Source organism: Camelus bactrianus, chromosome 6 (genome assembly GCF_048773025.1).
Source record: "Camelus bactrianus isolate YW-2024 breed Bactrian camel chromosome 6, ASM4877302v1, whole genome shotgun sequence".
NCBI lineage: Eukaryota > Metazoa > Chordata > Mammalia > Artiodactyla > Camelidae > Camelus > Camelus bactrianus.
In genome coordinates this window covers 41,142,652-41,161,310 of record NC_133544.1, presented here as the reverse complement: position 1 = coordinate 41,161,310, position 18,659 = coordinate 41,142,652, and the positions used below count along the sequence as shown (strand labels likewise).

Below are 18,659 nucleotides of genomic sequence, written 5' to 3'. Positions count from 1 at the left end.
AGGTGTACATACACCTGGTTTTCTCTCTTTTTGGTGATACTAGCAGTTATAATCATTGCTTAGATCCATTAATTTCCTATGCTTGCAAAAGAATGCTTTTGAAATCCCATCATTCCTTATACTTCTGGAAAGAGAAATTTCCTCACATCAAACACTGGCTGCCTGGCAATACACAGTTTCTGTATGAATTGAGAAAAGGCAAGATAAATGGTTAATTCTTCCTTTTTATTGATAATTTTCAAAATACTGAGTTGCTAGAGGTTTTATATTTTTTGACATCATTACTCATAGATTTAAACATATTTGAAGTATTCCAACCCACTGTAGTTATTATCCTTACTGATGCTCAAATTGTTTCCTTTTTCAGTCAGTGAGTCTCTTCAAACTGGCTTCTATGTCTTTTTGACACAATCTCAGTAGCTTTTTTTTCTTTCTTTTTTAAAAAAAAAACAACAGTGGCTTTCAGTATATAACAGAATTGTACAATCATCACCGCTAAATTCACTCCCATAAGAAACACCATACCCATGGTAGTCACGCCCCATATCTCCTCCCTCCAGGTTCTGGCACCATGAATCTACTTTCTGTGTCTATGGATTTGCTTATTTTAGATATTTCAGATAAGTGGAATCTATTATATATGGCCTCTGTGTCTGGCTTCTTTCATTTAGCACAATATTTCAATGTTCATTCATGTTGTATCATGAATCAGTACTTCTTTGCTTTTTATGGCTGAATAATATTCTGCTGTATGAATAGACCACTTTTGTTTATCCATTCACCAGCTGATGGACATTTAGACTGTTTCAATTTTTTTGGCTATTATAAATAATGCTGCTATGAATATTAAAAAGTTTTTGTATAGATATATGCTTTCAACTCTCTTGGATATACACCCAGAAGTGGAACTGCTGGCTCATATGCTTTAACTTTTTTGAGGAGGTACCAAACTGCTTTAACTTTTTTGAGGAGGTACCAAACTGCTTTCCAGAGCAGCTGTACTATTTTACAATCTCATCAGCAACAACACAGGAGGAGCCTAATTTTTCCACATCCTTGCTACTACTTGCTATTTTCCATCTTTTTGATAAGAGTCACCCTAGTGGGTATGAAGCAGTATCTCTCCGTGGTTTTGAATTACATTCCCCTAATGACTAATAACACTGAGCATCTTTTCACGTGCTTACGAGCCATCTGTTCATTTCCTCTGGACAAATGTTTATTCAAATCCTCATCCATTTAAAAAATTGAATTATTTCTTTTTTATCATTGAATTATAAGTGTTTTTTAATATAAACTAGATGTTAGACCCTTATAAGACATATGACTTGCAAATATTTTCTCCCATTTTTTGGGTTGTCTTCACTTTCTTGATGGTGTCCTTTGAAAAACAAAAGTTTTAAAGTTTGGCAAAGCCCAATTTAGCTTTTTTTCTTTAGTGGTTTCTACTTTTAATGTCGTATTTCAGAAATCAATGCCTAATCCAAAGTTATGAAGATTTACTCCTATGTTTTCTTCTAAGAGTTTTTCAGGTTTAATTTTTATATTTAGGTCTTTAATTGATTTTGAATTAGCTTTTGTATGTAATATAAGGCAGGGGTTTAACTTCATTCTTTTGCATGTGGATATCGAGGTATTCTAGTATTTGTTAAAAAGGCTATTCTTTCCTCATTGCATTATTTTGGCAGTCTTGTTGAAAATCAACTGAACTCTCAATTTTATTCCATTGATCTATATCTTTATGACAGCCAGTGCCACAATGTCCTGATTACTACACATTTGTAGCAAGTTATGAAATTCTCAGTGAGGTTTCAGGAGGTAATAAAATAAGCTTCTGTGTTAAATCCGCCAGGCTTAACTAAATGTCTCTTCATATTCTTCTAAAATTATAGCCTTAAAATTATGAATTTATTATATTGGATATATAAGATCAATGAAAATTTCCCTTGCAATAAAATGTCACAAAAAATAAATCCAATTGTATTTAAAATACATTCATCCAATTTAGTTAACAAATTCTGATATTCCTAGAAGTTGTCTATAAAACTTTTTTCTCAATCCATATAAAATAATAAACATATTTTGCTGGAACAAAATAGATTAAAATCAGTTTGAATTCATTAGCATATTCACTAAAATAAGGTGAGAGGGGGAAAAACCTCTATTTCCAGGCATCTGAGACATGATTTCAAGAGATCCTTAGAGAACAAAAGGTTGCCAAAGAAGTGGAGTGTGGTAACCCCTGATTCCACGTTGCTCTTTTCAATAGCAGTCTCACAAATCAAAACGTTAAGTAAAAACAAGCTTCAGAATGGCACTAACAAGGATGAAGCTAATTGTACTTTCTTTAAAGTCCTAGACAACTAACTTAGGAATGGTAGAAGGCATGGGGAAGGGTAGGAAGTCCTCTAGACTTTCCCATCTGTTATTGAGCAGAATTCCTTTATTTATTTTCCATCAATCACTAACATATATGAGGCGTTTCTCATCAAGTTAAACCTGTCTCTGAAGGAATGATGGCAATCTTCCCTGTAGTGAACACTGTTGGTTTTTTTTTTTTGAGCCACCTTGTACTCATTCAACCTACTTCCAATAATAGCTCTTGATTTTTATCTGTGGCTCTACCTCTCCCTATGCTTATGATGAAGCCAACTTCCAACTGACTCTAGGGTGGGAAGATGATGAGTTTGGCTGATCGTATCAGGACATGTACAGATTCAGGCAGTTGGATGTGACACCATCAGTCACTGAAATGCATTGACTAGTAGGGACTTCTGGGGAAAAAAAAGACTTATTCTTCCTTTTTGAACTTGAACACAAGATAATATAAACCATATCTAGAGCCACAGGAGATGTCTGAAAATAGCTCAAAAATGAAGCAGGATAGAGCAGATAGAAACTGGATTCTGATGACTTGTTTGGCAAATCTTAGAGTTAGTCTTCCCAGTTTTATGGGTACTAAATCCTTCCGGGTTAAGTTTTCCCTCACTTGCAGCCAAAGAAATCAACCTGATACCTTCCCATTTATCAACAGCTCCAGTGAGAATATGTCATTAAACCTACTTCTCAGGTTCCCAGATATCCAAGCAAAAGATTAGCATCTTGACATAAGAAGTTAAATAGTGTGGGAAGTAATGTGCAAATCATCAGAAAATAAAATCAGAATCAGAGGGAGAGATTTCTGTAATATAAGCTATTTGTTTGACAAGAATTAGGGTGGCCAGGCAGGATCTGACAAAGATTTTTTTTTAATTGAATTGTATTTTTACTTTAATCCATCAGCTGGCTTTAAGAGGTGTTTTAATAAAAAGTGAAACAAAACTCAAAACTCAACACTGAATTATTATAGAGATGTTGCAAAATAAATTTGAAGCTTCAGAACCTGATAAACTGTGCTTTCACCAATGAACTCATTTGTTCTCATCATGTCATAAATCTGATCAGATTTTTCTTTTTAAAAAATATTTTATTTATTATTGTATTACTTAATTATTTTTTATTTTGGGAGGGGTAACTAGGTTTATTTATTTTTAGAGGAGCTACTGGGGATTGAACCCAGGACCTCGTGCATGCTAAGCATGCATTCTACCACTTGAGCTATACCCTCCCCCGATCAGATTTTTCTTTATACTGGTTGCTAGAGCCAAATTTGTGGTGGAAACCTTAACCCTAAGATTTCCTTTTAACAGAATCCTAAACATTTATGAAACACTCACAAACACCTCTCCCCACAACATATTATATATATTTTTAGAATAAAGCTGAATATACATATAAATAAATGAGGTAAATAACCTGCCTGGTGTGTTGGTAAAGCATCCACTGTTCTCTGTGTAAAATTTAGAGTTCAATTTCTCTGGTTGTAATTAATTGGACAGGTTAAGCTGCTAACTGGCAACTTAAACAATTCTTAGCTTTCTCAGAATTATGTGACTTTGTGGTATTCTCAGTATCTGCCATTTAGAGAGGAAGATACAAACTTAAAACTAGATTTTTTTTCTTCCATTCAACCTCAGTTTAATGTATATGAGCAATGTATTAAGCTAAAAAGGCTTTCCTTTCCCTCCTCTTCTCCATGTTGTAGGGGTAAAAAATCAAATAAACATCAGTATCATCATCTAGACATAATAACTCTTAAAATTTGGTCCAGAAACTTCACACATTAACTTAAGAAATAGTAGACTAGTTGGCACAGGAGAAACATGTGGTGTAGTGATTAAACTCTATTATCCTCTGGAAACAAAAGTATGAATTCTGACTAGATGGAGAATGCATTCACCAAAGAACTCACATGGCTGTATTTTTGATAATTCTTCCTTGGTCCATTTTCTGCCCGATGCCATGCACAACAAATACAATATGGGTAGTCTGCGATGGCTTGTCTTCTAATGTGGCTTCTTCTACATAACCTCTATGAAGTCTGGTCCCACTACTTGATGCTATAGAAAAATTATGATTCTAAATTTATTATTTATTATAGAAATAGCATTTTCACAATATATTGTAAGAAATAAAAGGAATATTATGAACAAATTTCACTGGGTTGGGGAGGGATATAACTTGTAAGATGATACATATTGATCAGCTCTGATACAAAGTGCTGAACTGAACATGACAGTAGAGCCAGAAACCACAAGGCAAAAGGAAGGGAAAATGGATGAACTGAACACACAAAAATTAAAAACTTCTCTATAAAAAAAAGTATCACAGAGCAAAGATAAAAGATGAATGACACACTGGGAAATATTTTGCAAAATATGACGTACAATAAGGTAGCTACCTAAGTATAAAAAAAGAGCTTACTAATCAAAAAGTGAAATGACAATTAGCCAAATAGCAAAATGGGCTAAAGATAGAAGGTAACTCACAAAACAACTGACTAATAAACATAACATATAAATAGGTATTCAAGAACATCTATTATCAAAGAATGAAAAATGAGACAGTAAAAAAATTATCAGACTTCACAAAAAGTTTTGAAAAAAATTATTTTTTGATAATTCTTTCACAACTTCTCCAGGTACCATACCATTCCTTCTTTTCTTTAAGTCAAACTTCTTTAAAGATCTGTCTATTCTCACTGCCTCCATTTCTTCACCTTTTACTTAGACTTCAACCCCATGCCAATGTGGCTCTGCCCCAGCAATCCATCTAAGTCACCGATGACCCACATTTCACTAAATCCAATGAAAAATCTCCTGTCTTCATCTTCCCTGACACTATGTTTCAACTGTCATATTTTATCACACATCACTGCCTCAGGTTTGACTGCTTTGTGCTTTTAGAAGTAAAAAAGTTATTTATTAATCTTGTCAGATCATTCTAAATATATAATTATTCATTAACGAATACATGTCAACTCAATCACCTTAATAAAAGTTAGCTTAACAGGGTAGTAACTGTCACTAAATTTAATATATATTTAAAATATACTAAAAATAAAAATTGAATAATCTATTTTGAATATGAGAGAACGTCAGATTCCCAAAATTTTGACAAACTCTAGTAATATTTAACAATTACCTTTAGAAAATCCCAGTTTTTGAGTAACTGTTCTTGCAATTTTAGATGTTGTTGCATCACTATAAAGATATACTTCATCCATACTGTGCCAGTCCACATGGTTTCGACTCAACTTGAAACTATGAATAGCTGTTGCAAAAAAGAAAAACTAATTTGAAGGTCCAAGACAAACTTCATTTGAGTGAAAATTATAACACACAGATTTTTGAATCAATATTTGAACTCAGTTCAATAAAAAAACTACTTCATTGAAACATATATTTATGTGAAACAAGAAATGGATAGGGACTTAGAAACAACATGAAATAAAATGGCTTAACTACTACAATTTTAACCTCTATAGTTAATGTGTTTTGATTATTAAAGAACTGCTTTCCCAGGTGATGTGACCATTCCTTAGGTATTAGGGATATACACCTTCATGAAAGTCTCCAATACCTGTGACATAGAAACTTAAGTTCCATTTCTTTTGTTGACTTTATTTTTCAGTCTGTGAAAATTTCACTCAGTACCAGACAAGACTCAGACGAAAAAAATTTACCTTTAAACTGGGAATAGAATAATCTAATTTACTGGAATATAAGGTATTTTGGGGATATTAAAACCAGTTACCACTGGTTATTGTTGACTATAACGGAACTCCAAGGTTGAAAGATGTTTTAAAAAGAAATCAAAGAGGTTTTTTCTGACGATGGTGCTCAAATCAATATGGTTATCTCATTTCTGTAACTGAGGTATGCTTGGTGAAAGTGAGCTCTAAAAAAAAAGTCAAACCTATATACCTCAGGAATACATACACTCTGTAAGGCAGGGACTATATTTTGGTAATTCTGTATCACTAGCAACAAACACAGAGCCCTAGTACAGTGCCTGAGGTATACCACATTTAGCAATGTTTGTGGAAGCAACAGATTAAGAACACTGTCATAACATGTCCACCGATTCATAATTTGATAATTCTTATATTTTACTTTTTCAAATTGAAGTATAGTCAGTTTGCAATATTGCTTCAATTTCTGGTGTACAGCATAATAGTTCAGTTATACGTATACATATATATATTTGTATGTGTATGAGAAGACATGGGAGCGATGGCATCCACTCCCTATATACATTAAAACACATTTTCTAATTCATTTTTGCCATCAGTGAAGACTCACTCAACGCCTGCCGTGAGCTTTGGTGCCACCCATGGTTTTTATTAGTTTGATTTGTTGTTTTTAATAAATGCTAGTGTCATCTTCAAAAAACTTTTTTCATGAAAAATTTTTTAAACGAAAATACTTTTTCATTATAGGTTACTACAAGATATTGAATATAGTATCCTGTGCTATACAGTACTATGTTGTTTATCTATGTTATATACAGTAGTTAGGGATAAACTGGGAATTCTTATATTTTGAAGGATTTAAAGTTTTCCTCTTTATCTCTGGTACAAGGGTAAGAAAAATTCACATACTCACCTTCAGAAAATCAGGCACTTTTAAATCACCATGCCTAATTTACTTTCTTAAAATCCTCTTTAAGCAAAATATTGTCCCCCATTATATATAAAGATGCTGAGGTACCAAGAAATTAAGTGACTTGCCACAAAGCTAGTCAGTGGCAGAGTCCAACAATTCTGATTTGTAGATGGGTTGAAAATAACTTCAAGCTAAATATGAAAGGATATAGTCCTGATCAAGATCTAAGATCCTAAGACATTTCTGTGAAAATCTATTCCCTACTAAAATACAGAGAAAAGCAAATACTTTCTAGGAAAATGTACTTCTTAGTCATGTTATAAATGCCATTTCAAAAATTTATGAAAAGCCAGTTTTTATCTTACTTACCTGCCAGGATACATTACTAACATTTAACATAAGACTGAGATGTAATTAACATAACAAACATGAATAGTATCTTCAGTTGCAAACAAAACATAAAACCAACGTACAAACTCGGCTTTTTAAATAAAAGGACTTTTCATAAATTAAAAAAATCTTTTGCAAGATTTTAACAATGATTTACTTTTCTAATTCTGTCTGATCCACGTCAGTATTTTAACTTACTGTTTAACTTAATGTTTCAAAACCACATTTTTGTCAAAATAATTTTGAGCAACATATGCTTAAAACATTAACATTACAAGACCAAGATATTAAGAGAATAATGTTAAGCCAACAAAACTTCATTCCCCCCTAAATCATCCAAATGCTGTCTTAAAGTAAAACATTTTAACATTGGTGAACATCTCATTATCAGACTATATACATCATTTACAAGTGTTCACACCACTTATAATTAACACTAAGCAAAATAACACAATGGGAATATTTCTAAAGAACTAGTAATTTCTATGCTCTAAATACAACTGAATGCTATAAACACAACTGAATGCTACAAGCCAGGAATGTAACTACACGGAGAAATAAAACTACAATTACTGTACCTTGGGAACGCTTTCGTTTAAGACCTGCTGCATCTGTACTCTCCTTAAATCCTCTCCATTTGAACAGAGAAGGGAGGGAGAAGGGAGGGAGGTGGTAGACAACTAAGAAAGCAAAAACACTGAGCTTCAAAGTAAATTTTAAATGAGGTCTGCCATTTTGCCTTTTTGCTACATTAACTTAAAAAAAATGAGTTGTATTTGACAAACATTATTCTAAATGCTTATTTCTATAATTTCTAATTAAAAATCAGTGAAGCAAAATAGTTTAATAATGTTCATCAAATATATGCTCTACTTCTACTGAAAGTAAAAAGGCAAATGATACCTAAATGAATCAGTTAAAGACAACTATGTGATCACCATTTTTAATGCCTTTGTATAGATAGGATTAAAAAAATCGAATGTGGCATTTTTGTATGCTTAAGAAATACTAAGGTTATTTACTCTCATCAAATTTGTGACTATGACACAGCCAACATCTGATGTGCAAACTGAAAATGCAGTAACATTTAAAATACCTAATGCAGCCTTCCTGATACCACAGTATACATTCCGCTAGATGCTTTCCCTCTATTACACTGAAGTGTAATAGAGTCTTGCCACAGAAACAAAACATTCTTTTCACAGCTCTGTTCAAGTTGTTAAAATACTTTTAAAAAATGAAACTTCCCCCTCAAAATTACTTTGAACTGATTTATCAGTGATAAAATAATGAAAGATTTATTAGTGATAGAATGACAAAAAAAAGTCATTAGTAAAAAATGTATGCTGTGACATCCTGAAAGCATAACACAGAGTAAAGCCAGACATAGACTTGTTATTTGGCAAATGTAGATAACCTTAAAGACAACATTTTCCCTCTCAAATATTGCTAGTTATGTATCAATAAATTTCTTTACATTTTAAATAAGCAATTATTTAAAAAATTCACTTAAAATTGAATCTTATAAATCAGTTTCTTAACAATTCAGTTAATGAATCACAGAATTTTATAATTTGGTTCAAATTTATATTTTAATACATTTGATTTTCATCCTCACTCCCTTCTACATTAATGTGACATTCAAAGGTTCAATACCTAATTCTTGTACAGTACTACAAATATTTTTTAAAAACCTGTTGTATATATAGATAAAGTATATTTAAAGATATGTGATAATGATAACTGAGAAATGCTTACAAGACACGTAATACCTTTAAATGTAATTAGTTAATTATAAAAAAGTACTGACAAGGATTAAAAGCTGGGCTATAACATCAGGATTATAAAAACAGTTCATTGTCATAGAGGTGTGGAAAGTGACAACCGAAGCAATTTTCTTCACTGAACATATTCCTTCTTTCATGTGCCTTCTGGTCAGTTACTGAGGAGTAGAGAGGTACCATTTGCAGGAAACATTTTTTAACCAAAAAATTATTAGGAAAAAGCTAACATATCCAAGTAGATCAAATCTGGCATAAATTTGAGACTTTACTATTCAAGCAAAACCTCGATTTTATAAATCTACTAGTAAAACTAACATATAACAATTCCATGTTTATTAAAAGAACTAATGAGAAACATATGGACTATCTGATTACACTTTACAATTACATAAACACTTTCTAAAAACTAGTCAAGACACAAAAAGTAAAAACTTTTTTCCTGAAGGAATAGTATAATTTAAGGACTAACAAAAAGACAAATACAATATACTAAAATCAGATAAACATTTATTTAAAACATTTTCACAAAATTAAATAGACATGGTTCTTTACCTTCTTCTCAAATTTAATTCTTATTTTCACTTGAAAATCATTTGCTTTGTTATAACATTCTGTAGCAGAGAGGTTAATTTTTTTTCAACCCAAAGCAAAGAATTAGGGGAACCACCATTAGTTTGTACAGTGGGGACAAAAAGGGTTCACCATCATTCCAAACAAAGGTCACTAAAAGAAAGTTTAGCTAAGAATTCTTATATAGTGTTAGCAAAAGTATGCATAAATGCAAAATACAACTGAAAATGCTAACACAATAAAAATTTTCATTATGTTTTAAGGTCTTACACAGAAATGAAAAAGATTAAAAGTACTAAAACAGTGTTTTCAATAAACGTCCTTACTAGAATTCATCTCTTAAAGAAATGTTCTTCATTATATAATTCCTAAAGCATCAAAAAAGGGGGTTGCTGATGATATACTAATCTGTAGAACAGAACAACTCTATAGCTGTTCCCTTTATAAAAGCTGGCAACCTGGATAATCTCAATTTCAGGGGAAGCAGGCTTGCCCAACTATGAGAAAACACCTGTAAATCTTTTTGGGCTTCAGAGAAATTAAATAAATTTATAAAAATTAATAACTAAAAGCTAGAAGGTAGGAATCCTCTCAGTCACCAAAGAGAGTAAAAGAAAAGCTGGTAAGAAAGGGTTAACATCCTCTTTCTCTTCATCACCTTTCTGACTTCTGAAATGATATATTCACAGTTTGGGATATCTTTATTCAGGAGTAGTGATAGAAATATACACTATATGCCAAATTGTTAAATGTTGTAAATCTTTAGAGATCCACCAACACTTGTGGTGTCATAGCACCCCAAATTAACTTGAACAGTTAAGTCCTTTTTTACTTTCAGCCTGTAACTTTATATTGAGTGTAACTCCTCTGTAGTTGGATCTTGCATTCCTAACAAATCTGTCAATTTCTGCCTTTTAATAGGAGTGTTAGTTCACTTGTATTTACTATAGTTTTTGATATGCATGAATTTAGGTCTACCATTTCCCATTTATTTTCTTTGTTCCATCTGTATTCTTACTTCTCTTTTTGTTCTTTCTTTTGGATTTATTTTTATTATTATTATTATTATTTACCATTTTAATTCCTCTACTGGCCTTAAGAAAAAACAAAACAACTTTTTATTGTGGAATAATTTTCAACCTACAGAAAAGTGCAAAAATAGTAGAGAGTTATTATATACATATATATATATATATATGTGTGTGTGTGTGGATATATATCTCCTTCATCCAGCTTCTCCTAATGTTAGCATAACTATAGTACAATTATCAAAAGTAAGAAATTAACACTGGTACAATACTATTGACTAAAATACTGACTATATTCAGATTTCTCCAGTTTTTCTATTAATGTTCTCTTCTGTTCTAGGATCCAATCCAGGGTGCCAAGTTGAATTCTGTTGTCATGTTTCCTTAGTTTCCCCTAAACTATGGCAAATTCCTCAGTCCTTCCTTGTCTTTCAGACCTTGACACAAATTTTTTTTTTATCTTTACTGAGGTACAACTGACAAAATTATAAGATAGTTAAAGTGTACACTGTGATGATCTGATATACACTGTGAAAGGATTCCCCCATCTAGTTAATTATGACTTGGACACTTTTGAAGAATACTGGTCAGCCCATTTTATAGAATGTCCCTCAATTTGAGTCTGTCTGATGTCTTCTCATAATTGGATTGAGGTTATGCATTTTTTGACCAGAGGGAGGTGCAGGACTAACCCATTTGGTTCAACCATTTTTTACTCATTACTGCTTGGATAGAAAAATTATAAAATAAGTGAGGTACTACTCTAGTACTAAACTTAGGTATTTATAAAATTACTTATTTGAAGGCCTGATTTTATTTGTATGATTTCTCCCCAGTGAACTTCTAGGCTTTCATTTGTTAGGGTGCTAGATAAGTGCTTCCTAGCCTAGGAGGTGGGGTGGGAAGAGAATCATTTTTTAATTCTCAGAGAAGATGAAAGCAAAATAATAAAAATGATTATATTTTGGGGGATTACCTTTCCATGATAAAAAGAGTTATGCTGAACTTTGATCAATCTTTTTAATCCAATACTTACTTTAAGATTAGTAGGAAAATTAACACAGAGAAAATAATAAATATATCCAGTGTATTTGTGGCTACAGTTACCCTAATCAAGACAAGATAAGGTCAGAAGGAATTTGTATTTTATTTTACTGACCTTCAAGGCAAGAACTCTGTTTAGTTTCTTAGGAATTCCCCAGAGCACTTATAAAGAGTTTTCTTTTTTTCAAAATTAATTAATTAAATTTATTTATTTTATTGAAGTATAGTAAGTTACAATGTGTCAATTTCTGATGTACAGCATAATGTCGCAGTCATGCATGCGTGTGTATATATATATATACACACACACACACACAGTCGTTTTCATATTCTTTTCATTAAGGTTATTATAAAATTTGAATATAGTTCTCTGCGCCATACAGAAGAAATTTGTTTTTTATCTATTTTTACATATATTAGTTAACATTTGCAAATCTCAAACTCCCAAATTTATCTCTTCCCACCCCCTTTCCCTGGTAACAATAAGACTGTTTACTATGTCTGCAAGTCTTTCTTTTGTAGTCTGCTTCTTTTAGCATTTTTTAAAAAAGAGTTCTTAAATATATTTCAAAATGTTTTAAATTATTAAATGGGATTTTTCCAGAAAGCCTCATTTAAGTAACTCCACTGCACTGTGATTGCCAACTTTATTTTACATCCCTTTTCAGAATGTATAATGTGCACTGTCTACTGTGTCATCTTGCACTTAACTGTTGGTAACTTCTCATCTGTCAGCTTTGTCATCCCTAATAGTTTTAAAACTCTGAGGATCAAAACTCTGCTTCTTTCACAAAAGTGCCTAGCAATAGTACTATCTGCACAAGCAAGCATTCCAAGTCTTCTAGCAATGTGAAAAATCAAGCCTTTATCCTATATACATGAGAAAATTTAGGTGGAAAAGCTATTCCTCCCCTTCAAATTAACAAAATATGAAACTTCAGAAGCTTGGAGGTAAGAAGCAAAATAATCAAAAGATTATAGTATTTTTTATCTTTGTATTGTAAATTTGAGTTATTTTTCCAACAATGGTGGCTTTTTGGACAGCAAATGTTCTTTCCTTAAGACCTGTGATAATTTTCAAGTATACTACAGAACTTCTCATCATCTTTAAAGTCAAAAGTCCCATTTTTACACATAAATGTATGTTTTACATAATACTGAATGACAAATAAAATGGCTGGAAATTCATGCAACAGTATCAACACTGAATCAAACTTACCATCTTTGTCAATAATAAAACATGCTGATGCTCCACCTATCTGTCACAGTATATTTAAAAACTTAAATTTTTTTCTAATGAACCTCAAAGATGATCATTTTGAAAGATCACAATACAAAAGTGTTCTTTTCTATAAAAGTATTAAACATTTTCTATTATTACTAAGTAGAATTCTATCATTCAATGTATATTTTTAAAGCTGGAAAAAAATATTACTATAATATCCTAGATTGAAACTCTAGAATTGACATAGACTCAAAGATGTATTGAAAAAATCTATTCATACAAATAAACCATGTTCTTTTATCAGAGTTATTTTACTAACTGGCTTATAAAATTAGGGTGCTTTTAAGAAAACTGAAGTATGCTGCTCCATTTAACATTTTAGTAGGGAATGAAAATAAAAAGGACACATGAAATTCAAACTTTTATTGTAATAGAAGATTCCAACTAGACGGGATCTAGAGATAAAACAGCTGATGACTAACTCCCACAGGATGAATCAGCAAGTGGAAAAGAAATGTTTTGAACACAGTATGAGAAAGGGGGACAATCTACTTATATTTTTATTTTTCACGTTCATCCCTTTCCTCCTTCAAGCTCTTGGGTTATTTTTCATGCAAATAGTAAAGAATTTGGGTGGATAAACTGGGACTGTTAAAGTGAACTGCCATTTTTGATGCAAGACATTAAGGAGAATTAATAGAAAGGAAAAATTCCAGAATTCAGCCTCCTCCAGTAGCCATAAAATCATGAAAAAAATCCAATCTCTCAAATACCATCAAATAGGCTTTTGTAACTATTTTGGTGGTGGTGATGAGAGGTTACAAAATACTTCAGGCACTAGTAAAAGATCATATACATACAAAATCTGCTATTTGTGCTTTAACCAAAGTATTATCTTTGTTTTTTGCGGGGGAGGGTCATTAGGTTTATTTATTTATCTATTTTTTTTTAATGGAGGTACTAGGGACTAAGCCCAGGACCTCGTGCATACTAAGCATTGCACTCTACCACTGTACTATACCCCCCCCACCAAAGTATTATCTTTATGACAATCTGCAGGAATGTAGATACTGCTCTGCTCTGTCCATAACGAACTGCTCTTTACATATTGGTATGTAAGAACCCTGAGCTTGTATTTTACAGTGAAATAAGACCATATCTTACTCTACAGATTAGGAGAATGAGATATTTAAAATTCCTGGAGAATAGTATCTGGTACATAACAGACAACTATTATTACATATATTTGTTAGACTGAACAACTACTATTTATGCAGAAGTCACATCTTTCCTCAGTTATGTAGACTTTTAAAGATATAAAAGATAATTTTAACTAGGTATAAGCTAAACTGTACAGTTTCCCTGCTTGTGGGGTATGTGTAAGTGTTGAGAGAGAGAGAAAAGAGTAAAGAATAGAAGAGAGAAAAGACTTGGAATGTTACTAACAATAAGAAAAAATAAGCCAATTTAAAACTTATTTTTCTGCCATTATATAAACAATTGCTTCCAACTACATAGTTCACTTTTTCCAAACTGCACTGTGAATTACTTGATCAGTACTGAGTTTTTCTGCTTTAGAGATGTTTTACAAGGGGAAGGAGAAAATCACTTAATTCATAGTTTAATTCAACTAGATTAAGTAGGGCTTGCCAAGAAACTTCCCAAACAAAGGCAAACAGGGGTGAAGAAACACTTACAGGGAAAAAAAAAAAATTAAAGAAATCTACAAATTCTAATCTACCTGTACTGTTATACTCACCAGAATAGTTGATCCCACTGCCTGCAGTAAATGGAACAATAGAAGTATTTTTAACTTTACCACATATTTTGAGTTTTACTCAAGATCACACACATAATGAAACACGGCAATCTTGGCTAATATGCAAATATTTGAAACTATTGTAAACATATCCAAATGCTGAATAAGGAAATATAAGGAGGAGATTGTTTCAAATTAAAGGCTGATATGCTTAATATGGAGACAGCTAATAGGCCCTTACACAAAGGAAATTAATTTTTTAAACTTCACAAAAAGAACCAACATTAAAATATTAACAAAACTGCTCTTTTGATTTAATGACAAGGGATATTTTGTAAGTTCATTTCTCTTTGATAACTAAAATAAGCTACTAAAAAGGACTAATTCAGAGAACACATTATAACAATTTGTACACTTACAGTAAATCATTTTAGCGTCATGCCAATGAACATACACATTCAGTAAAATAAAAACTGAAATAGTTCAGAAATTCAAAGCAGTTTTAAATTCTAAAATAATAATTAAATATTTGAAATAATCAGAAATTTCGTAAATTCTAACACTTCTGAATTACTATGTCAAACTTAGGATCTACTCTAAACTTTATCAACAACTTACTTGGTTTACAAAACATTAAGTGTATTCATTGGTCTTACCATCTTTTCCATCTATGGGTTTTGACACTTCAATATCAAAATTTTCCTGCATCTGCTGACCTCTAAAACAGCTAAGATGTTCCTGTTCAATTTTATTACTTTCTTCTTCTTCTAGAGGCTGCCAAGTACCATCAATAAACCATTGTCCACGCATTACTGGTATTTTATCGGCCTCTGAAAAGAGAAATCACAGAATTAAACATTTTAGGATCCAACCTCCAAGGAAGTGACACAGTAACTACAATTCTGTATTTTGCTGCTGCTGTGGCAAAAACGGACTTTTGTGACCCAATAGAATCATTTAAAGTTCTACATTTCAGGTTTCAAGCCACAGGGTATAACTTTTTTAGCATATAATTTTACTTGTATTAAATATTACACATAAAAGTTGCTTTGGCATTAAAAAGACCAGTTATCTATAGAACGGAGGCCCCATATAACCAAAATTAGTAGGTCAATGGGTTGACAAATTTCATGCAAAACTCTGGTGATAGTTCCAACATCTTAGAAAACATTGATATCAATTTCCAGAAGTAGTTTAGAAATAGTGTGTATCATAGTAGCGTGGTACACTTTTTAGGGCTGCCTTGGAGGTCAAGGGTTCCCAGTGAGTATACAAAAATAAATAAAACCTTTAATTACAATAAATTCCTTACCCATTTTAGGAAAAAGTTGAGAAAAAATTTTGTGAACAATTGAACATTTCTTTTATTAAACACTCTCCCATAGGCCTAAAATTTTTAGTTGCTATTTATTTATTTAAAATAAACTATCAGCTAAGCTATCTCCAATCTTTTAAAATTAAAAAAAGGAAAGATAAAATGGAAACAACAAAACCCTAAAAATAAAAAGCAAAATGAAAAAAAATGAAGCTAATTATGTAGAGTTGGTGGTTTAGTCACATTTCGAGAAATTACTTCAAGGAGATCCCAAACACAGCAATTTGTATATACATTTTAGGATATATCCTATGGACAAAAAGAACTGTAAACATATCTTAAACCTTTTGCAGTAGCTACACTGTTATAATTGTTAATAACTGTAATAGTATTGGTATTGTTAGTTTCAAACTGTAGACTAAAATGAATATATTAGTTTTGTTAATATAATTAGAAGCCAAGATTTTTAACACAAGTACTAAATGATACAAACATAAAAATCAAAGAAATAAAAACTGTACTTTAAATTTCAACTGGAAACAATCAGCATGAACTAATGGTATATTTTTTCCTTAAAAAAAAAAATTCTAAGCTTTGTCTACTGAAAATGTCCAGAAATAAAGACCAATCCAGTATAAGTAATCACTCCCGATATAAAGATCGTGATCTCTAGATACTATTTCCCACTAAAAGAAACCAAGAGTCCTGAAAGAAAGGGCTAATTTCAGGTTTGAAATAAGAAATTTACTAGGTGATCCTGAAACATCTTGTATCAGACTTGTTCTGTGATTTATTAAAAATCTCCTGTTGTGTGTTTCTATTTCTTCTTGCATTACCACATATTCTGCTACAGCAATTCTGCTATAGCCAGGTCTTTGCAATATTATTTGGTGCACAGATACTCAAAAACACAAATTCATTGTGAATTATGGCTTTTAACATTATAAAGCATATTCTGTTTATTGCATGATTTTTTTGCCTCACTCTATCAAGATCACAACCCCCTGCTTTCCTATTGTTTCCATTTGCCTGTGATGTTTTTACACATCCCTTTATTTTTAACCCTTTTCACTGTTTTAGATGTCTTTTAACACAGCACAGAATTGGATTTTGCTTTATAAATCCATCTGAAAATATTTTTCTTTAAATAGGTGAGTTAAACCCATCTATGCTTATTGATATAGCTGATATGTTTGAACTCTATTTTTCTATAATTACCACTTTTATTATTTATACTTTCTTTCTCTAGTTGGTATTTTTGTTTTTAAAAAATTATCTTTTGGTATTTAGGAATATTTGCATTTTTGGTACCACTGGTTACTTTCATACATGTATGCGGGTGCACATATGTATTTGAGTGTCCTTAATCTTTTTTGTTTAATTAACCTTTTACTACCTAGTCTGTCCCTTTTAAGTGGTATCCAAAACTCCCATTTATTACTTATACAATAAAGAATGATCTTATAATATTTTCCCTTTTCTCTCTTCACCCAGTTATTTTTAGTTTTATTCTTCCTACTTTGTCAGAATGTGTAACAATTACTGTTTTGGTCTTGGATCCACAATATATTAAATTCTAAGTATTTCCTAAATTCTTTCATGTTCAAAACTGTTTATCTACAGCCCTTGAAGGACAGGTTGGCTAGCCTGAACTTTGTTTCTCCGAGTTTTAAAATATGCTGCTCTACTGTAGTCTTATCCTGTATATTGTTCTTGAGAAGTCTGATATAAGCCTAATTTTTTTTTATATTAGTAACGTGATCTTTTTTCTACCAGGAGGCCCAGAAAAAAAAAATTTAAAAATCTTATAGTTTTGCTAGTCTTTAAAATCTAATAGTTTATGACTCAGAGTTCATTGCTCTAGATCAATCTGTCAAGGTGGGTTCTTTTAATATGTAGATTTCAGGTTTTCTCTTACTTCTGAAAAGTTTCCTTGGATTATAGTTTTAATAGTTTTGTTCCACTGATTTTCTTCTTCAGAGACTCCAATTATAACTATGTTGGGTTTTCCTTTGCCTGTATTGCATTTCTTAAATTAATTTTATTTTTAGGGTTTTTTTGGGGGGGGTAATTAGGTTTATTAGTTTATTTTTAACTGGAGATGCTGGGGATTGAACCCAGGACCTTATGCATGCTAAGCACACACTCTACCACTGAGCTATACTGTTCCCTGTGGTATTGCATTTCAACTATCTTGTTTTTCGTCTGGTTGTTTTCCTTTCTTTAATCAATGCCTTTTACATCAATATTCCTTTCATCAATGTCCTATTACTATATCCACAAGTTTGTTGGAGGATATTTTATTTCGTTAGAGTTTTACAGTTTCTCTTTGTTTTGTGTTTGTTTGGGGGGGGGATTTTAATCAGTGGAAATGCATTGATTCACATTTTCTGTATTCCTCTTAAAGTAGCTATATATGGCATTTGAGTTATTTCTATTCCTGAGCATTGTATGGATGGTTCTTAGTTCCAGAGTGCTTGCTGCTGATTAGTAAGCGCAGCTCCTTTAATGGATGATGATGTGGTGATGGTAGGGATGGTAGCTGGGGGTGAAGACTG

General features: G+C 31.8%; 1 protein-coding gene across 8 annotated transcripts in view; it reads right to left on the bottom strand.

Annotated features, from left to right (window-relative positions):
- DDHD1 (DDHD domain containing 1) overlaps window positions 1-18,659 on the bottom strand; it is a 70,427-nt gene that overhangs the window by 33,329 nt on the left and 18,439 nt on the right. For 3 of the 8 annotated variants that reach the window (XM_045522032.2, XM_074365508.1, XM_074365510.1), the window contains 5 exons: window positions 15,443-15,616; window positions 14,787-14,807; window positions 7,955-8,056; window positions 5,524-5,652; window positions 4,292-4,439 (listed from right to left, as the gene is read on the bottom strand). In XM_045522032.2, the coding sequence (XP_045377988.2) occupies window positions 4,292-4,439; window positions 5,524-5,652; window positions 7,955-8,056; window positions 14,787-14,807; window positions 15,443-15,616 (574 nt within the window). The remainder of the gene's footprint in view (window positions 1-4,291; window positions 4,440-5,523; window positions 5,653-7,954; window positions 8,057-14,786; window positions 14,808-15,442; window positions 15,617-18,659) is intronic. The other 5 variants (XM_074365511.1, XM_010962172.3, XM_074365513.1 and 2 more) reach the window with 2 other exon arrangements.